The following is a 22,361-nucleotide window of genomic DNA, read 5'->3' as shown; positions in this document are numbered from 1 at the left end:
TAAGTCAGTTCAAGGAAACTCCTGTAATTTCAGCATCTTTCCTGTTAAAGACAGGAACCCCGTTTAACACCATGGGGTCCTTAGGCAACAAAGATTGATGTAGAACCAGACAGTGAAAAGAAAGACTTACCTCAGTTCATCTACTGGGATTTATGGACTGCAGGCTAATATGCTTTTGCACAGGAATATTTGTGTTTATGAAGACATTCGGATGAATGATACTTTTTTTTCCCGTTCATGAAATTTTCAACATAAAAGAACCCAGAATTCCTATTTTGAAATCCATTGTGCCATTTTTATTCTGCCTGTATTTTAATATAGCATCAATATTTAACGACTCATTAAATGAAGTGTGACTTTTATAGTGAAAATGTCAGTCTTTGCAGTTCATTAAATTCATTTAAAGTATAGCTGCTTGATTTTTTTTCCCCTGGAAGAATAAAAGGACTACGAATTGAAGGCATAAACTTTAAATTTAAGCATGTGTTTTCTTCAAAATTAACATTCAGGATCTGCAACATTATTCATAAGACCAAGGGAGTGTTTTCATCTTCCTGCATTTTACTTAGTGACTGTCGTCTTTATAGAGTACAGAGCTGTTTATCACAGTTGGATATGACCACTGTGGACATTAAGATGTCATAAGCTATTATGAATCTCTGGAATTCTGCATGTAGTATTAAAAAAACATTATCTTGAACTATGGCATCGGAAAAAATACACCCTGGAAGATGTGAAATTTAATAACTTGCTGAATCCAATAGGCCCTAAAAGCAGTCTATTTCAGTTTTTAAAAATAATTATGATATGACATTTGATCACCTGAAAGAAAAGGATATATTAGAGGTGGAATTTGAGAAATGAATTCTAATGAATTTTTTAGATGTTTGTGATTCCTTCTTCCTAAAATGACTATAATTTACACGTATGGGGCAGTAAAATGCAAATGATGTCAGATCACCACCGGTACGTGTTCACGATGACAGTCTCTTAATGAGATTTCAGAAGACTTCAGCATTTCTGAACAAGACATAAAGGAAATGAACACCCCCAGGTCCACCTCTTCCAACAGAGGCTAAAAGGGACCCAAGTCTTGTGACAAGAACACAGCCACACACACACACACACACACACACACACACACACACACACCCCGCTGCCCTGTTACTCTCCCCTCCCCCCAGGCCACCCCTCATGCCAGGTCCACCCACCCTCCAAAACAGAAATCTAAGCACAACCCCTGAAGCAAAGTGCCTGAAAGATAAAGCTCAAACTCTGAAGCGTGCAGGCAGAGACCTTTCGAAATCCAGCCTCTGTCTTCCTTTACAGGTGTCCACGAGAACCCCCGTCCTCTGCCTCGTCAAGGCTTCATGACTTTGCGTGATGTTGCTTCCTCCCCCCGGATACCCACCCTGAAGTTCTGTTAAGGTAAAATTCCCAAAACAGTTTCCTTACCTGGAATGATCATTATAAAAGAAAAATTTTACTTTGTTCTATTCTGGTTTCAAAAGTCTAAAAGGCATTATATTTGAGAAAAAAACAAGGTCTGGGGTGGGGGTGGCTTTTGAAAAAGAAATATGCAGGACCTGACTTCCACTGTATGTGCTGAATTCACTGCACCTAATGAGCTACAGTAAATAAAATGACTGGAGAATCTTTCTGATGAACCCAAAGGTTGATGACTGGAGGAGGAGGGCTATCCATGTATTTGTTAAAATGTAATGATCCACTTGAAGAAGTTTGTGGGGTTGTTTTCTCTTTTAGTTCTGTCCTTTTCCCTGAAGCCCTCCTACTGGAAAGGAAATGGGAAAAAAAAAAAAAAAAACGTATCTGGAGTCCAGAGCACCTACCTAAATTACTAAGACAGTAGAACACATACAAAATAAAATAATAAATCAAATTCTACTTCAGGCATCTGGCCGCTTGCTAAGAAGCATGCAGCCTGCCATCAGCAACTTTACCAGCTACACCTAGAGGGGCAAACATTAATTTCAAATCAGTGGCTATTGTCAAGCATGTATGAATGTATTTCATTGCTTCTTTGTGATCAGTGACAGTGGACTGGTAGGTTACAAAGGCAGTAACTAAAGGGAGGGCCTCTTCTCACGCCTCTGCTGCTTTCCACCACTGGGAAGTCCATCCGAGTCCCATGGAGTACACATGCGTGGTGCGTGCGCACACACACACACACACACACACAGACACGCACACACCCTTCCAACATTTCCCAATATTTTTGTATTTTCCCCACTCCCTCCCTTCCCTGTTATAAGTATTAATACTATATTAATTTATGACACAAACCTGCCAGGTAAATCCAAAAGGAAAAGAAAATGAAAAAATGTACGATATATCCCATTGAAAGTTACCCACAACTGAATTATTTGTGCCTCTCTTTAAATAGCGAGAATTTTGGTCTGCCCGTAAAGAACTAAATGTGCATTTGTTTTTATTTAGATCTTCCAGGATTGGCTCTCCAGGAACTGCCCATATTGGCCAAAGTAGTTACTTTTTATAAGCTATTGCTGCCTCTAAGACATTCTCCCACATTCCCATTGGCTTAAGTATTCTCGTACTTTTCTCAAATTTGTAGCTGCCCAAGTTTAATCACCCCAGAACAATCCAGTCATCGACAGCTAACTGAAAGAGTGTGGAGTTTTTCTTCCCCCATAAATCTATTCATTGAGATTCCACCAAGCCTGGAATGTCCAGGGAAAGATTCAATAATCAGGGGAGAAATGAGTTGCAGAAACTCAAAGAGAACAGAATAGCCAAGGCAGGAGATTACAAAGCCAAGCGATGAGGACTCACTGAATTAAACATTCTTAAGCAGACTTACATACATAATGAATTGGTCAATTCTGTCCAATGTTTCTGAAAGAGATTACCCTTCCAACAAGCCAAACGAGTGTTCAAGGATGGTAGCTCGGATGGATTCCCGAACAAAATAAGTGTTAATCACTTTATCTCCCCCGATCTTTTTTTGTGAAGAAGAGCAACTTTTCATTTCCATAAAGCCTTGAACTCGTTGGCTGGTAGGGGATGGGGGTGGAGCTGCGGTTGAGGGAGGGCTGGTTCGAGGATGCAGACAATGAAGTCCCTGAAAAGGGGGATTTCCTGACAATAAAACCCTCCTGATCAGGGCAAGAGAGGGGACATTGTTGTCTGCAGCGCTCCCCCTTTCCTTTGGGAATTCCAAGCGTGGTAGAGAGGGGAGGGTCATGGTGACAACTGCTCTGGGAAGGATCAGCCAGGTAGGCTTTGCGATTTATTGCTTGCGAAACGCTGGACCACCACAAAACATGTTCCTGGAATTTGTTCTTTTAAACACATTGCTACGGGTTCCTTAAGACATCCTGTCAGTTGTTTAAGGAATGTGTAAAGTAATCAGCCTATAAAATCTTTAAGCAAAGGGACACCGACTATTAGCATAAAACCTTCCAACTAGTTATGACTGGAGATTTTTCTGTACACCAGACACAGTGCTGGGTTCTGAGGACAGAGCATCCAATAAGACAGACATGGTCACTGCTCTCAGGAGCTCACAGTTTAGAAGGCCGACACTATTTCTTAAGCTTCTATGCGCGCCATACCATACAGAGTAGCCATTGCAAAATATGTGAGGGATGAATGAAGAAAAGACTTCTGAGCTTGGGGTTCATGTGGCTCAAGACTAAAAAATAATAACAACAACTAGCAGATAGACTGGGAATGACCAAATATATGAAATAATCAACTTGAATGTGCCCCTCCAACTTAGAAGAAATGGGATGAGAAACAGAAATAACCCTGACATCCAGATCCTATCTGTTATTTCATGCAATCACTGCATAGAACCAGTCATCGGTGGTGTTTTAACAATTCACTCCAAAGAGCTTTGTGACTGACTTTACTTCAAGTATCTAGAGACACAGGTGAACCCTAATTGAACCAAGTCCCAAGTTCATGAACAATTATTCCAATTATTCCCTCTAGTGAACACAGACCTTCTCTTCTCAATCTGCTATATCACACAGCTTTGCAAATTCAAAAGTTATTTCTATTAACCCAGAGAGATCCCCAAACAAAAGAGAGAGAAGGAAAAAGAAAGAAAACAGTTGCCAGATGTCAAGACAAGTGTTGATTCTTTTACCTGGCCCAGGGACTTCCTTCCCTGGTGACTCCCCCAAAATGGACACTGGCCTTCTTAGCTATTCCAAGGCACACACAGTGAGGGAGCCTCCTTTTAGCTCCATCAGGCCCTAGAGAAATAACTGCCCTATATTTAGATAAATGCCCTTTGTAACGAAGGAGTAATTCATCCCAGTTAGCACTTTCTAAATGACAAAACCAGAAAGTTTTCCAAAATATTCCTCTAGCTCAGTGGTTCCCAATCAGCGGCGATTTTGCCCCCCAAAGGATATCTGGCAATGTCTAGAGACGGTTTTGGTTGTCTTACGGGAGGTGCTACAGGCATCCAGTGGGTAGAGGCCAGGGTTGCTGCTAAACATCCAAAAATGCACAAAAAGCCCCAAAACAAAGAATTATCTGACCCCAAACATCAATAGTGCTGAGGTTGAGAAACCCTGACCTAGTTATATATTAAGCAAAGAACAGAGGGTCCACATATAAATGTTTAAGGTGTAAAGTCCTCCAAATAGTTCTGTTCATATGTCAGGATATTCTGGGGCAAGATTCTTTTCCCACTGTCTATGTTCCACAATCTATCCGTATCTTAAGAAATTTACCTGATCTTCGGCTAAAAAATAATATCCTAGAATAATAACGATGATAATATGTAATATTAATGAAGTGCTTAGTATATAGAGAGTTACAGTCAATATTTACAACAACCCTACGTTATAGATGCTACCATTATCCTCTACAAAGTAAGCTTATTTATTGCACACAATGATCCCACATAGCAGCTGGGTTTATAAGGCTCTAAAATGTTAGTGCTATGGGGCAGGATTTTCTCTGTTTCGTTCACCAACGTCTATCCACCACCCAGCAGAGTAGAATCCCCATTTTAGAGATGCGGACACTGAAAGGCTCAGGAGCAAGCTGGAGATCACAGAGCCCATACGTGGTGGGAAGTGGCTCAAATCTGGCCTCTGCCCGCACACCCTGCCAGCCTGCCAACTGCTCGATATTTGGAGTCATTAAAATCCATTAGAACTCTTGGGCCAACCTTAGATAAACAACCTAAGGAGGAATGAGTCAGGCTGCTTTCCAAAGTTACCAAAATAAAGTTTTCCACTTTTCAGGAAGCTGATTAAACAAAACAGTGGCCCCAAGACAATGGTAAAGTACATCTGCATTACCATGAGTCACTTTAAAGCAATCTAAGCGGGTGGCTGGTTTTATGAGAGGTTAACTGCTTCTCTTAATTTGGGCAGGGCTCACGTGGCATCAGGAAGGCTTCCCTGAGCCAAGACAGCAGGGCTTTCTCAAAGATCAAATGCCCTGGATGTGCGCAGAAACGCTTTCCAACCCCTAGGGAGCCAATTTGTGGATCCTAGGATGCATGTGTGGACCAGTCTCCACTTGACAACTGGTCCAATGGACCCCCAATGCTGGGGTAATCTTAGCAGTCTTCAGGTAAAATTAAAACTACATCTACTCAATTAAGATAGATGCTAATGATGGCAGGATGTGAACATTTAGGAATTAGTACTTTTTGAATGATAAGAGAGCTCAAACACTGATTTGAAGGCTCAGGGACTATCCCAATTTCCCTGTTTTCATCATTTCAATAGATTCCCTAACTCTGGGGGAAATATCCTAAAGGAGATGAACTCTGGCAAGCGCTATAAATTGAGAGTTATACTCATCCTTATAAAAAGACCAAAAGGGAAAGGGATACGTTTGTTTTTTAGTTTTACAATATTGACACAACCAGTAGACTTTAATTTCCTAAGTGGAAATTTCTCTTGTAGAAAGATACTCAAAGTATTCTTGACACTATGCAAACATGCTCATTGTAACTTAGAAGTATTTTAAGTATTTATTCATAAGCTGCTTTTCTCCACAAAAGAATTGGGTGACTTTTAAAAGTACAATTGATTCTAAAGAGAGAGGTAATATTTCTAAGAATCAAGGCAAAAAAAAATTAAGAAACTAATAAAGCCAAGATGACTAGCACTCAGGAATGCACATCCTACTCATATGGATAGTTACTAAATAAGTTTCATGCTGGACTCCAAGCTTCTTGACAGCCAATGCAAAGAAATGAGAATAACAAGATTAATAATACCCATTAGATAAAACTAAGTGGTGTTTTTTCCAGCTCTTCCTGATACAGTAACCTAAAAAGATCCTCTGGTAAGTCATCCTAAAAAAAAGACACTATGAATATGTAATGGACTATAGTTAAACAGAACCCCCAAAAAGGGATGTTCATGAAACTATTACTCATAATTCCGCTCAATGCGAAGTCCTAGGAGTGTGTAATCAATACCTGAGAGAGACCCAGTGAAGGCAACTGTGGAGTGGGGTGTACAACAGTGTGTCATCCTAAGCATTCAGCTCTCAGGCTGGCAGAAGCCTCACATTAAGTTAGGTTATCTGGATGAATGGATGCACTGCATCTTCTTCAGACCATTCTCCATAAATATATCATTTCTTAAAACAGTTTTTAATAGGGACTGAGCACCAGATTTAAGGGACTTCCCTGGTGGTGCAGTGGTTAAGAATCTGCCTGCCAATGCAGGGGACACGGGTTCGACCCCTGGTCCGGGAGGATCCCACAGGCCACATAGCAACTAAGCCCATGCGCCACAACTACTGAGCCTGAGCTCTAGAGATCGGGAGCCACAACTACTGAGCCTGCGCACCATAACTACTGAAGCCTACGTGACCAGAGCCCATGCTCCCTAACAAGAGAAGCCACCGGAATGAGAAGCCTGCGCACCACAACGAAGAGTAGCCCCTGCTCGGCGCAACTAGAGAAAAGCCCATGCGCAGCAACAAAGACCCAACACAGCCATAAATAAATAAATAAATAAATATTTTTTTTTTAAAGAAAGGACCATCATTTCTGATAAGAAACTAAAGGACAAGAATTCTGCATCAACCATCAAGTATGATGGCCAAACATCATCAGAAAAAAATTTTCCAGAAAGTTAAATTCTCATATATGGGTTATGCTACGCTGGGAAATTTTAGTAGTCAAGCAATGATGAGGCATTGTCTATTGTCCAAAAGTTATCTGTTAACTTAGGGTTGAACTGGCCTCTTTAAAAGAAAAAAAAATACCCTTTTCTTTTTCCTCTCCACATCTGGACACTGTTTTTTGTCTCTCTTTCTAGATAAGAATCTTCTCAATCACTCTCAACTATTGTCACTCTTCTTGTCTTCCTTTGTCACTCTTCTTACTTTTTGTATTAGTCTAACAGAATTCTTTTACCTGACTTGGTTTTCCTTCAGTTGGTTTCTGCCCTGAACTTCCACAAGTTTCACCCTAATAAACACACAGGCTCAAGAATCGTAGGGAAGCGGGATGGATGCCAACTACAACCTGCCATCTTGCACCTGCTCGAGTGCCAGTGTTTTCAAAGTGTCTAACCATGAAGAGATGTTCAGATGATCAAAATGGTATATAGTGTTTCCTAGGAATCTAGGATTAAGACAAGCCATAAAAAAAGGGAATGTGTAGTATAAAAGTTAGCCCACTGTCAGTTAAAAACCTGTTCAGCCAAAGCCAGAATTGGAAACAGTATTTGAAACATTATTAATGCAGACAGAGCAAGGCTATTATGCCACCAAGAAAGTTATTTACTGTGAACAACTGGGCTTTGAGGGCAAGCAAAAAGAGCTATTTCAAATTAATATTTTCAAAACAACTGATATGTCTAAGCAATGCATGAAAATATTAAGACAGGCAATCCTACTTTGTGGTGCTGATCTATAACCACTGAAATGACCCTGAGCAGAACTCTAATGTTTAATAAAATTCAACAATCTTTTTCTAAGGAATTTTGTTTTTGCTTAATGTGGTTAACTTTGATACTAGATACGGAGGGTTTTCAATGTCAAGTTGAGGACAAAGCAATTTATCTTGTAGGCCAATACTCCCATATCTATTATGCACACTGGATTAATTTAATTGATATATACATAAATTTTTTAAATTTTAATCGTTTTGCATTTATTGTATGGGTAATTTTTACATGTTGCCAGCAATACAAGGTTCCCTTATGCAATAGTGATATAAGTTAAAAAGTGAGTCAATGTAAAAAAATTTTTAACAAATAATACTGGTGGTATGTAGATACGGCCAAAAGGAGGTGGCAAGGCTGAGAAAGCATTGGTATAAACAAAGACGAGCCACTGGAAGTGCTTTTAGAAGGAGAATGATGCTTAGACTAATATCCTTTTGAGGATCAAACCGAAGTGGAGTGCAGATTTGATTGCAGGTGGGAGAAATTTAGAAAATACAGAGAGTCAGTGAGGAGCTTGTGGCTAAGGCAGAGGCCTTGGCTAGGACACTGGCAGTGGAAAGAAAGAAGACAGACGCAAAAGAGGTCATGAGAAGAAAAATGAAGACGGCATGAAGAGTTATTGCCTTAAGGGAATGAAAGGGGCCAAGTAATCACAATTAATTTTTTGTATCTGAAAATGATGAGGGCATTGAGAGAAGTGGTGAAAACTTGAAGGGGAGCTCTGGGGCAGAGGGATGCAGGTTGCCATATGGCTTATGTTTGATTTAAACTGATGGCAGGCCGGGAAGTGGTGATATCCTATAGAGAGCTGCCATATAGGGATAAGAAATGTAGATCAAGCCAGAGATGAAGATTTGAGGCCTTGGGGAAGACTGCAAAAGAGGTCCCAGTTCTTCCACCTCCCTGTATCCATGCCCCTTTGTCATGTGATTTTGCAGCAGCTCCTTTCAAGAAATGGAATCTACCTCCTCTCCCCCTGAATCTGGCTTTGGGCAGTAGAACGTGGTAGAAGGAACAGAATTTCTGAGCCTGAGCTCAAGGGCTCTCTGCACTTCTCAGAATGCTACTACCATGCAGGCACTTGTGTACATCTTGGCACGCTGGAGGGGAGAGACTACACGTACGTGCAGGAGAAGCAAGGGGCCCCAGTGGACAGTCAGCCAACCTCCAGAAACAAAGCCTCATAGCCAACCTGCCACTGCCCACAAACACATTAGAGAATCCAGCCAAGATGAGAATAACTGCCCCACTGGGCCCAGACTAAACTACTGACTTGCAGAATCACAAGCAAAACATGTTTTCTGTTTTAAGCCACAAGGTTTACTTTGTTACACAGCAATAGATAGCCGATACAAACAACATCAGAGAGGGAACAGCTAAAGGCAGAAAGCAAGATCCACATACAAAGTGAAAATAATACAGGGGCAAAAGAGCAAGAAGCCAAGCTTTGGGAGGACATTCCCACTGCCTGCGAAGAGGAGGGAAAGCCGCAGACAAGACAACAGAGCAGGAGTACCCAAATATGTCAATACAATATTTGGGAATCAGAGACATGGGAGATCACAGGAGACAGGATAGTCATCAGAAAAGCATAGCCCCAGGGCTTAGAGCAGGATCTAGCTTAAGTAGGTACTCCACATTCTTGCATGAATGAATGAAGTTTGATCTGGCAAGGCAGAGCTCATGGGAGAAGAGGAAAAAGGTAGTGTCAGTAATGCAAGGAGGAACAGAAGCAGACTGCAGGGTGTTGAGGTGGGCCTAAGTGGGAAAGACATGGAAGCCCAGGGAGAGATTTCTTGTTTGCGCCATTGTTCAGAGAGATGTTACAAAGGGGGTCCACAGAGTCAGATAGAAGAGTCGATGTGGATGGTCCTTTCTCTAGGACTCACAACTACCAGCATAGCCAGGACCAACAGCAACAGCATCACCTGGGAATGGGTTAGCGATGCCAACCCTCCGGCCCACCCAGACCCGCTGATCTGCATTTTATCCTGACCCCCAGCTGACCTGCATGCATAGCCCTCGCAGAAACACTGCTCTGCGAGGTCCAGAGACAAGGAAGAAAGAATGTTTAATTACATCTTGAGAAAGTCGTTCTGTTTTGAACTCCTTTCAAGCCCCCAGATAAAATCAAAGCCGGAGTCTCAGTCTGGTGCTAACGCATCTTCCACACCTCCTCCCTAACACTTGCAAATCCCCCTTTTCAACAAACAGAGAGCAGAGCCTGAGGCCAGCAAGGTCTCCAGTGAGCTCTCCAGAATACTGTTTACTCCCCTGGTATTTATCTTTAGGATTTTCTTCTATGTCTGGGAAGTGATAGGGTTTTCCATTTGTGATGGTCTTCATTTCACATTAATTTATGTAAGGGAAAAAAGTGACTTAAACAAAACCATGACATGTACTATAATGTGGGTAGAATGAGGAGACAGCCAAAGCTGTGACAAGTGAGGTGGCCCTCAACAAACTGAAGATTGGAAAATCTGTAGTGGAGGTCAGAGGACATCTGGGCACATTTGGAAGTAGAAAAAGGACGAAGACGGGAAAGATGGGAGCTGTCCGCAGAACCAACGTTCAACAATCAGAAAGGGAACGACGCTGTTGGGGGAATTTCTCCCCAGGAGTAGAAACTGCTCTCCTCTGGGTCTGGATAAAAGAGAGAAGCGGTTCCTCCACGAGTGGGGATGACACAGGAGCAATTCCTAGCAGATAATATCAACGTTCCTCATGAAGTGAAAGATGAGAGTTCCCTCCTAAGAGTGAGGGGAGAGCTGGTCTGACTGCGACTTAAAAAGAGTGGAGAGGACTTGGACTCTCCGTTTGGAGAATGTCCAAGAGAATAAACAGATAAACAGAAGGACCCAAGTACACTCAGAGAGCTTTCGTTTTTAGTAAGGAAAACAGACACAGTGTTCAGTTACCCTAAAGTTGAGAAATGAGGCTGACCAAAGGCTGACAAGGCCTACACAGCAAAAGGAGAGGGGGCTGAGGAAGGTGCCCTGTCTTTGCAGTCGAGGTTGCATGGTCAAGGGTAAAAGAAAGGGGCCAGAGGGTTAAGTGAGGAGAAAGGGCGTAAAGAACTGCAGGTTTCTGGGGGAGAAGATTTGGTGAATGTGTGGATACGATGAGTCACAGGTAAGCTGGGTTTCATCAAAAAGGAAGCCCATCAGTTGAAAAACAATCTAGTTTTAAAAAACGCAACTGAAGATTGACTCATGCGCAAAACTCTATTACCCAGAGTTAGGACTTGAGAAATGGCAGTGTAAAAATTCAAGAGGTATTTTGAAAAGAGAAATTTGGGCCTAAAATATAGGTAATCGATGAATATTAGGACATCGGATTTGCAGTTCCTACAAAGACAAAGATCAGTCGTCGGGTATTTTAAGAATGCCCAAAGGGCTTCCCTGGTGGTGCAGCGGTTCAGAGTCCGCCTGCCGATGCAGGGGACACGGGTTCGTGCCCCGGTCCGGGAAGATCCCACGTGCCGCGGAGCGGTGGGACCCGTGAGCCATGGCCGCTGAGCCTGCGCGTCCGGAGCCTGTGCTCCGCAACGGGAGAGGCCACAACAGTGAGAGGCCCGTGTACCACAAAAAATAAAAAAAGAATGCCCAAAATAAAACCCCAAAGCTGAAGAAAGGATTGAAAAGGTAGCACAGTGTATCTCTTTCACCAAAAGAGGACCCTCCAGGGAGCAAATAAAAGCGAAAATATTGAATGAAGTTTAGGAAAATACAATATTACAGTGTGTTCACAAAATCTCCAGCTTTGAAACACCCAGAAGGGTTCCTTGGACCTCACCCATCACTCACTCAAAGGCACTCACCCCTGCTTCTGCAGTAACTGAGTGTCCCCTGGGCACATGGTCAGCCAAAACCTGGCAGTCACAGGTGTGGCCATGTGTCTCAGGTCTGGCCAGTGAGAAATAAGCAAGTGTCCTGTGGCAGCCTCTGGAGACCTCCCTTGACCACATTTCCTTCCTGCCAGTTGGACCACGATGATGACTGGTACTCTACCTTGGACCATAAGGACAAGGGTCACATGAAAGTTAGAGACAGCTTGGGTCCCAGATGTCTATGAAGCCCGCATAACAGCCCAGAACTACTTACCTCTGGTCTTCATTAGGGACAAGAGAAAATCTATCTCATTTAAGCCACTGCTTCTCAAGTGGTTTGGGGCGGGGGGGGGTGTTACTGTTTGTTTGGGTTTTTTTGTTGTTGTTTTGTTTTGTTTTTATTTGGCCGCACTGCACAGCTTGTGGGATTTCAGTTCCCCAACGAGGGATGGAACCCGGACCCTCGGCAGTGAGAGTGCAGAGCCCTAACCACTGACCACCAGGGAATTCCCTCAAGTTTTTTTTTCTGTTACTTGCAGGTGAACCCTAACTAACAGGCCCTTCTTTGCCTGCATTGAAGTTTCCCCTTCCTTGACCATTTCTGGAACACTTTCACCAAACCAATCATTGGCTTCTGCCTAGAACATCTCCCTATGTACACATATTCACACACACACACACACACACACACACACACACACATGAATTTCATGAACACTCACGTATGCACACCTGCTCTCCTACCAAACTAGAGGTCTCTTGAAGGCAGACCACATCTAATCTCAGCCCCTCACAAGAAGTGCATTCCTAATAAATGCTTGGTAAATAACAATGATGACATTTGCATTAAATAAGCACAGGCTATATCTGGTTTCCACAAAGAATAAGAAACATGGACAACTCAAATCCTCAAAATCGTCAAAATCGTCAAGCTTCACTTCATTTAGCAGTTTAAATGGACTTTTTTTTTTTATTACCTCACGCCCACTTCCCTTTGCTGGGACATCAGCATTTTGCTCTCCCTCTGAGGATCCATTGCTCCCGGCTCTTGGCCTATGTGGTTTCCATGGGGCTGCCAGTATGTGCCCCTGATCCTGAGATGGGTATGTGATGCTGGGCCTGGGCATGTGACCCAAGTCTGTCCAATGAGACTCAGTGCAGAGGAGGTACAGAAACAAGCAGGGAAGATAATCTCCCCTTCTTGGGGAAGCTGAGCTGTGCAGGTGTGACTTGGAGTTGCTACTGAACATCTTCCCACCACCCAAGTATAACCTGACTGAGAAAGAAGCTGAATAGATGAAAACAGAACTAATATAAAGGAGTCTTGACAGCATCCCTTTGTAACACCTGGATCCAGCTATGCCTGAAGCAAAACTTACAACCCCTTTTCTATTTAACTCATTTTGAGGACTTTTCCCCACTTGGAGTTCAAAGAATTTTTACTTATACAACAGTTTAACCACTTCTCCATTAAACATTGTTAGAATTTTTTGAGTGAGCCAAATAATGAGTTGAGTTTCTCCCTGGAGACAGGCATAAAGGAGTAGCAAAACAGATCTACTAGTACACTCTATGAGTACTCAATAGTTCTAAATTTAACTCATCCTTTTTTCGAGAAAAAACAACTTCCAACCAAACATACATGTTTCATAAAAGTGTTCTGGCCAGGTCAGCATGTGAGACTTCTCCTTCCTATACCTAGAAGATTTTTAAAAGAAAGTGGAAAAATTTTGTTATTCTGCAGCACACCAAAATCCCCTGCTCATTACAAATTAGCTATAGAAATTGCTGGAAAAAATCTCTCATTATAGTACAGTTACACTGCATCAATTTAAAATATTTTGAAAACTCACTTCCATTACAATATTTAATATAATTCTTCTATATAAATAATTTATAGTCAGTGTAGAAAAGAACACATTAAACTCGCAAGATATGGAATAGAAGGGCCCACCTTAAAATCTATCTCCTCCAGAAGAACGAATCTATATCATTCAAATATGTATTTAGAGTGAAATCCAAACACTTCTTGATATTGGCCAATTTCTTTAACTTATGGATTATCAAGACATGACAAGTATTCTTTTATAAACAAAGTAAAATTACATTAAGATTAAAGATAGAATGTTAGTCATACAAGAAGGGCCATTTTCCAATGGCTAATGTGTTTTATACAAGAGTGGAACATATCTAAAAGAACATGGCCTCCCAAAGGAAGGGATTAGGATACGAACCTAGGAAACAAAGAAAATAAAATGACCTATGACAAAGAGAGAAGATAAAACCTGTCAGAAGCTCATGCAGACCTTGAATAAAAGCGTCTACTCCTTTCATTTTAGTAGGGTTTTTTTTTAAAGAGTGCTGAATCCACCTTTAAAATACACTGAATTTATAAGCATACTTAGCAGAAATCCTGTCCTTCCTTATTAACCACACTCAAAACAGATTCCCCAAGATACTTATGACATCATGAACATGTCACAAAATCCAGTTTGAAGTTGCATCTCTTACACAAAGAAAAACACATGAAATGTTTTAATTCATAAATGGCTGACGTGGTTGTAAAGTATGGTATTGCAAATGTTGCATTATTACCACTTGATGATAGCCATTTAAGACTGTTTCTTTCCAAATAACTGTTAAGATAGAAAAGATATATCATCACACACACACACACACACACACACACACACACACACACACACACTCTCCTTTTTTATACCATCCTTGTCATGGTACAGTAAGATTTCCAAATTTTCTGAGTTTCATGGGTTACGTCCTAAAATACTGCCTCCCTAACTGGGAAGCTGGATTACCAAACACCGCACCAGCCAACCCTCAAGACCAAGGATGCGTCCTTGTCATCCCGTCTCCTTACGCTTAGAGAAGTCACTTCTGTTTCCAGCGCTTTATCACTTACAGGAAGCCCCCAACTTTGGTTCTCCAGCCCTGAGCTCTCTGAGTTCCAAGGCACGGGTAGGTTCCGGAGCACCTACTTGACATCTCTGTGGGAATGTTCCACCCAAATATCCCATATCAGTGTTATCTTTCCTCCAACCCCAGCTTCTCCCCGGCCCCTCTGCTTCTGTTCGAAGTCCTAATATTCATTCAGGTCCCCAATTCAAACACCCTGAGTCGTCTCCGCTTCCCTTTTCTCCTTCCTAAGCTACAGAGATGCTCCGTTCAGTGCCCTCCTCTCCTTCACGTCCATATTCACATCTCCTTAGTTCAAATCCTTCTCGCACCTTTATCTTGACTGGCTAGTGGCATCCTTCCTGGTCCCCCCTGTCTGCCACCTCCTGTCGGGCCCCGCGCTATTCTAGTCAAAAAGTCAGATTCATCTTCACAAAAATTCAACCCCTACCACATGCTAGCCCACTCAAAGTTCTTCAAACGTGCTCAGCAGCAGACACGGGTGTCCTTCCAACAGCCTCCTTCCTTGCTAACAGAGCGTAACATCAATTATGCTCATGTGACAAGTGTCCAGCCTCAGGGAATGACATGGGATTGGTCTATGCTGATCAGAGCAGTCCCCTTCTTCTTTGCCAATGACTGTCCTAGGGTGGGCATGTGATCCATTTCTGAACAGTAAGACGAAAGAGTCTAATGGAACTGTTTCCAAGAAAGCTATTCTTTCTTAATAAGAGATGTGTAGAAAGAGAAAGTGCTCCTTTACTACCACTCCCACCCACACCACTGCCCTGCTTCTCATTTCGCATGCTATTGTGTGAGGATGTGATGCCTAGAGCTACAGCAGCCAACCTGTGACCACGAGGAGAATGTTGAAATTCCAAGGATGGCGGAATAAAGAGAAAAGTAAAGGGGGTCCTTGAAGACATGATTGAACCATCCGAAACAGCCTGAAATGGCCTACCTAAAGACTTACTAGTAAACAAATGTCCTTAGGGTTTATGCGCTGTTTGTTGTTCATTCTGTTACCTGCAGCCCAAAGCATTCTAGCTGATAAACTTACAAAGAACAAACTACTTCCCTTACCACTGAAGGCCCTCTGTGCCACGCTACTCACAGTATGACATCATCACCTGAGAGCCCCACCCTAGGCCTATGATTCAGAAACTCTAGAGGTAAAGTACAATGGTCTGTGTTGCAAAAAGCACTCTGGGTATTACTCGTGTATGCTAAAGTTTGAGGAGCACAGCTCTATAATATGATCACAAATTACTCTTTTCCATTTCATCTACTATCCTACATACCGCAAGGAACACTGGGTCTGTATTTCTCTGATGACAGTGACCTCATTTCACTAGGTCTGAGCATCATTTGATGCTCGCTTAATTTCATCTCTTTCTAATCAAAGTTTTCAAACTCGAAGCCTCCTGGGACCTGAGAGGTATACAGAAGGCTAAGTATGAGGAGGAGGGAGTGGAGGGGACCACGGTGAACTGTGGAGTACACAGCCATCTGAATCAGGGCAACTGGCAGATGATGCCACACCAGGGTACAGGTCCAGTATTTATGATGAAAGGAAAACTGGAAGATTTTTAGAAACAGGCAACTAATTTATTTTTTTAAATACTGGTGCAAAGTAAACAAAACAAGTCCTCAAGTGGATTCAGTGTCTCCCTGACAGTCTGTGACCTGGAGTAGACAGTTCTTGAAATAACTACACATACTTTGAATGCTGTGGCCACGTACAACCACTGACTTCACCTGAAATGACTAAAATTAACATTCTTTGGCTAACTGTACATTAGGCTTCACTGAGCACAGGGGTCTCATCAATATTCCACTGGTTGACGCGGCAAAATGGGGAGTTTCTGGACCTCAAGTTTGTGTCAGCAGGACTGCTTTATCCAGTAGTCACCATAGACTGGACATCTAGAACTATAAGCTTCTCAGGAGCCTACAGAAATGTTTAAAATTAGAAAAAAGTAATTGGCCACACAGCACAGAAGCAAGCGTGCGTGCATGCACGCACACACGCTACAAAATTAAAACTAATAGATGCTCAATTAAATGCCTGCAAAATACAAACATAAGCCACCTAATCAACATCAACTCAGATATGGTATCATGTCATATTGTATTAAATGCAGGATGTTGGGGGGAGCCCAAATCAATAGGGCTTAGGAATTGCCAAGGGCCTCAAAAGGCCCTGAGTGCCAACCAGGAACCAACCATTCTGTCCTAGGTCTTGTCTTCTTTATAGCAATCACAAACTTCGTACCCACTTTTACTGCCCCTGGACATTGCTCACTTCAGGATCCTCAGCCTAAAACAAAGTTTCCAACCATAGCTGCGTGTTGGAATCACCTGGGGAGCTTTTAAACACACTGCTGCCTGGATCCCATCCCCAGAGATTCTTACTGAACTAGTCTGGGGTAAGGCTGAGCTTGAGTATCTTCTACAAGCCTCCTCCTACCCGACCATGGCTGAAGCCAGGGCTGAGACCCCACTGTTCTAGAAGCATTTCCAGAAACATTCTCTGAGATAGTCATCTTTCCAGTTAGGCCATCTTGATTTTCTTTCTACTGCCTTGGCTTGGAACATAGGAAGATCACGGTACCATCAGTGGACTGATCATCTAGAACAGGGGTTGGCAACATTTTTCTATAAATAATAAATGTTTTAGGCTTTGCAAGCCATGCAGTCTCTGTCACAATGACTCAACTCCGCCACTGTGGCATGAAAGCAGCCCCAGACAAGATGTAAACAAATGAGTGGGGCTGTGTTCCAATAAAAGTTTATTTATGGACACAAAACTCAATTTCATGTAGTTTTCACAGTCATGAAATATTATTCTTCTTTCGAATTCTTTCAACAGTTTAAAAACGCAAAAACCAACCTAACTTGCAGACCATGACCTGTGGGCTGCAGTCTGCCAGCTCCTGACCTAGAATGACTATTCCATTGGCTTGAGACCATAAAACTAACGAATGATAGAATCCAAATTATTAGATTAGAACTACACTGAAAGTGGTTAAATTATACCTCCTCCACTCACTCAACTGAATTATCCACATAGTCGAACACTGTAGTAGAACTGCCCACATAGTTGAACGTAAACTAGAAATGATTTGTTTAAAAATGATTTTTGAATCCTCATCTGCGTATGAGTTTGTTAAGACAAAAGTTGCAAAGGAGCAGTACACAGGCATGCTTTGAGGGTCCCACATAATGATTTCAAGTATTTGTTAATTTGCAGTCAATACTTAAAATTCAGGATATTTCCCATAAAAACCCAGATTATCATCTTCTTGAAAAAAAAGAATTGCAGAATGTGGAGATACTGGGTCAAATGTTGGCATGGCAACAATCTACTAATGCTGAGCAAGGCTCCCCCTTTAAATGGGGCACGTTCTCCACTTGACCACAACCTCTAGCTTCATGAAGGTTAACTGGCTGTCCCTACAGACAGAGTTTATGACCCTTGCTCTAAGGTCCCTAGAAGAACCTTTCATTTCTTTCACAATGTGTTTTCCACATCTTGGTTAAACACCTGACATGGAAATCTCTCAATCTGCTGTCAAAATTCAACACCCCCATACTCCAGACCCTAGAAATAAAATCATGAGTTCTCATGCTAGTGCAAGATATCAACTTAAGGAGAGTTTCAATCAAATCCCGCTTCCCTCTCAATATCTTCTCAACTTGAACCATGGTCTCCGATAAGGTAGACCAATGACAAACCACCCTTCAGGTCCTCTTATTCAAGCTAGCCAAGGTAGAGGCCCATGAGGTGGAGGGAAAGTGCTCACATCAGAACATCTTAATTAAGCAGAGTGATCAATAACACATATAATAATTAGAAAGCAATGTTTGGGACAGATGGAGTTTCAACAGCATAGGACTATTCTACATAGGGTAAGAAGTCAATAGCCGTATTTTGAAAGGGGGTGGGGAAGCCCTAAGAATATGCAGAAAAGCTAGTAACTAGAGTTCAGTCCAAACTCATTATTAACCCAATGCGTGATTTTACCTGGCTTACACCCACATTAAATGTAACAGTGTATTTGATGGGGGTGGTGGTGAGGAGAGCAGACTTCTGACCACTACATGCGGACTGATATGTTGCATATTATCTTCTTACTGGTGAAGACAAATTGAACCCAGGGAAAGAAAAGTTCCAGATATATAGACAATGGGTCACTAATTCACTTGAATAACATAAGGCTTTAGAAAAAAAAAAAAAAGATATAGGTGTTAGTTTAATTTGTTAGCTGCATCAGAAAAAGAAATGTTCAAACAGTAGATTTTCCACTTGAAATTAAAATGGAAATTAGCCCTGAGGAAATAGGGATGACTTTAAGTTTATACATCAGTGGCTGGTTCATGAATTATTAACTGATTTTAATGATCCTGGCTATATTTTATTTGAAGTTATTCTCCTACTTGCAATGACTTTTGAACCCTCAAAACTCTTTCATCCATTCTCCACAGACAGAGTACACACTTTCATGAGCGCTGACATTTAAAAAGGATCCATATACTCACAGAATGTGAAGATAATACACATGCATATAAGTTATACAAAGGACTCGGGTCATTTGTTAAAGAGAGAAATGAATGAAACCCTATTATTCACGGTTTGTAAATAAATTTAACGATAAGCGCTAACTTTTCCCTTGTTAAGCCTGGAGCGGAGGGTTCTGTATTTCTTCTAAAGTTTCCCAGATGGTCGTTAAAACAAGAAAGGGCAGAAACAGACTTTCTTTGAAAGCCATCACTTCCCATCCGGAAAGATAACGCACATGATCAAAAGTTAAGTCTTAAAAGATTAATGATTACAGGTGTTTTCAAATAAGATACATGCATGTCTTTGTAGGCTGGTTTTTACATTTTCAATATAAATCTATTGAATAACGTCACTTCAGACACACAAGTTAGCTATGAAATGAAATGCTATAAACCTTTAACTAGCACTTGCTGTTTTATACCCATGAAGTTAATACTTCTTCTTCTACTGCATTCTCCCCATAAGGAAAAATTATGGGGAGTAAGGTTGGGTTTTTCACTTCTGAAATTAAGAGTAGGAAAATACAGTATCGTGGCTCAATTTAAAGATTATTGTATTTTTATCTGCAAGGAATGAAGTGCAAACACCCCTTAAAATAAGTACAATCTGATTTCTACCAATATTAAGCACTAACTTTCATAAGTTGGGTACACAGAGCACTTAAGAGGACAGATTGCTGAATAACTAAGAAACCGAGTTATTTCAGGCGAATCGCTGCATTAGGAAAATATGACAGTAATCCAACTTGCATCCTCACTCCTGAAACTGAACAAGCATCTCAATAAATATTGTCTGTTTTTAAGCTTTCTAGACGCTCCCAGAAGTAAATGTTCTGAGTTTAAATTGACTCGAAATAGCCTTTCTCAAAAAATAAAAAGAGACACACACAAAACACCCACAATTTCCTCTGGTCCCTTGAAGTACCCTTGGGATCCTAGTGAACAGAGAGATTTGCCACGCATTGCAGTGACTGGATTAGTACAAAAGGTTTCTATTTTGGTGTCATTCGAGTGTTGCTGATCTTAAATCAGAGAAAGAAGTAGTTACATTAGGCAAGGTAATGGCTTCCAAAAATAAGAGCATGCCCAGCTATACAAGGCTTGAATACACAAGGCTAAGTTGTAAGGAGATAAATAATACCCCACTGGAACAATTAGGTGGATTCTCAGAAACACTACATACTTAATTAGGCTGCCTAAGTCCCTAACTGAGCATACATGGGAGACTTTTGAAAGCATTTAATAACTTGAGTAAATCCAAAATCAGAGGGCCGAAACTAAACCTGAACTCTGGCTACAGGGATAGGCCTTTTCTTGCTTCTCTTTCAATGCTTAATGTATCACTCTAGGAATTTTGAGAGCATGAACGCCCACCATCACCAAAGGGTTAAAACACACGGAATGATGTTCCTTCCTTCTATACTTGTTGGGAGGCCCCTGCGTGCCAGGCGCAGAGCTGGGTGATGATGACACAGGGGAGAGGGGTGAGGAAGAGAGACCCTAATGGTGTTTCACAAACTTCAGCACTGGAGTTGGGAACGGAGTATAAACAAACAGAAAGGAACACGAGCCTCCATCAGCCACGGGGCACAGCAAACTGTTCCTCACTCTTAGATACAAATCCTCCTCTTCCTGCTATGTATTCATTAGTTTTGTATAGCACCTTTCTTTCTGCAGGCTCCTTATTTCCTCCTCTGTTATCCAAGCAATCATAAACAAACTGCGATTTGAAAGAAAAAGGAGGGGAGGAGGGAGGGGCAGGGGGGAAGGAGAAAGAAAAACCACATTCAAAAGGCACAGGCCAGCCAGAGCACAGCTCTTTCTCTGAATATCGCCCTCGGGGTGATGTTTCCTCTAAAGCTTGGCCTTGGGGGCTTCGGGAAAGGATAGAGAACGGGAGTCCGCGCTGCGCTGGCCCAAGGGCCGCGGTTCTCGCACCGACTCGCCGCTCCGAGCTGCGGCCAGCTTGCCCTTCTGAGATCCACCTTTGGCCACCTGAAACGCTGGGTCCTCGAAGTTGGAACAGGGGGAGGTGAAGGAGGTGGGGTGACCCAGGGCGTGGTGTGGAGGTCTCCAATCCTGATCTCCCCGAAATGCCAAACTTACCCCTCCCCCAAAAATGAAAGATAAGAAGCCACTAGTGCTAACCAGGGAGGGGCGGGCACCTCCATTGCACGGTCCAGAGCGCCCTAGCGAGAGGGCAGCAAAGGCCACCTGCGGGGGTCCCACCACTTCGCGGCTCCCCTCTTCCCCAATCCAGGGCACGCTCAAAAGTTAGTTCCTTTCCTTCGCTAAGCGGCCCTGGGTCCAGCTCTCGGGGGCGTGGGGGAGGTGAGATGGGCTGGGAGGGGGTCGGCGAAGTCATCAGACCACGAGATGGGGGACTCCTGCGTTGCCCTCTTCCTCCCCAAACTGAGGGGGACTGCGATCGTGTTTACTAATAACAACAACAAAGAATCACACGCGAGTCCCCCCTTGCAGTTCTTGGGCTGCTCTTCCCTTCTTTGGGGCAGCCAAAGAGCGTCGGCCGGGTGAGGGTGGGGGAGAGACAGTGGGAGGAGAGGCGGAGGGGAGAGGGGAGCGCCGGCTGAGGGACAAAAAGGGGGGTGGGAAGGGGGCAGAAAGAGTAGAGCGGGAGAGTTGGACAGAAACGAAGGCGCAAAGGGAAGGGAGCGGAGAGGGGAGAGAAAAGTGCAGCAGGCGGAGATCTGGAGCGCGGGGCGCGCCCGGGATGGGGAGGTGGCCCCCGACCCGCCGCCCCCCGGCCCTGGCCCGGCCCGGTCACCTTGCTGTAGCCGTAGTACCCCAGGCACTGCGCGAAGTCCAGGCCGGCGGGGTCCCCGGCCGCCGCGGGGTAGAATCTCACATCCATGCCGGAGCCGGGCCCGGGGCCGGGGGCCGGGACTGGGGCTCGCCGGGACCGGTGCCCGCCTCCTCGAAGCCGCTAGATCCACCGTCGGGGGCGCCCGGCCGGGGTTGTCCGGGGGGCGGCGCGCGGGACTTGGGCCTGAGGGGCGCCGCCACCGGGAGCCAGAGGAGCCCGGGAGCCGCGGCCGCCGCACACAAAGGCGCGGCCACGCGAGCCGCGGGAGAGCGGGAGGCGGCCCGGGGGACGCGCCCCGCCGGGGCACCAA

General features: G+C 43.3%; 1 protein-coding gene across 2 annotated transcripts in view; it reads right to left on the bottom strand.

Annotated features, from left to right (window-relative positions):
- Nucleotides 1-22,099, bottom strand: part of TOX3 (TOX high mobility group box family member 3) — a gene marked incomplete at both ends in the record, with an annotated part of 105,085 nt that extends 82,986 nt beyond the window's left edge. For both annotated transcript variants that reach the window (XM_081216832.1, XM_081216833.1), the window contains one exon: nt 22,013-22,099. In XM_081216832.1, coding sequence (XP_081072958.1) covers nt 22,013-22,099 — 87 coding nt within the window. The remainder of the gene's footprint in view (nt 1-22,012) is intronic.
- Nucleotides 22,100-22,361: the final 262 nt, after the last annotated feature.

This window comes from Mesoplodon bidens (genome assembly GCF_964165515.1).
Source record: "Mesoplodon bidens genome assembly, chromosome: 18".
NCBI lineage: Eukaryota > Metazoa > Chordata > Mammalia > Artiodactyla > Ziphiidae > Mesoplodon > Mesoplodon bidens.
The sequence above is the reverse complement of the archived record's forward strand: the minus strand, read 5'-3'. Positions and strand labels throughout refer to the sequence as shown.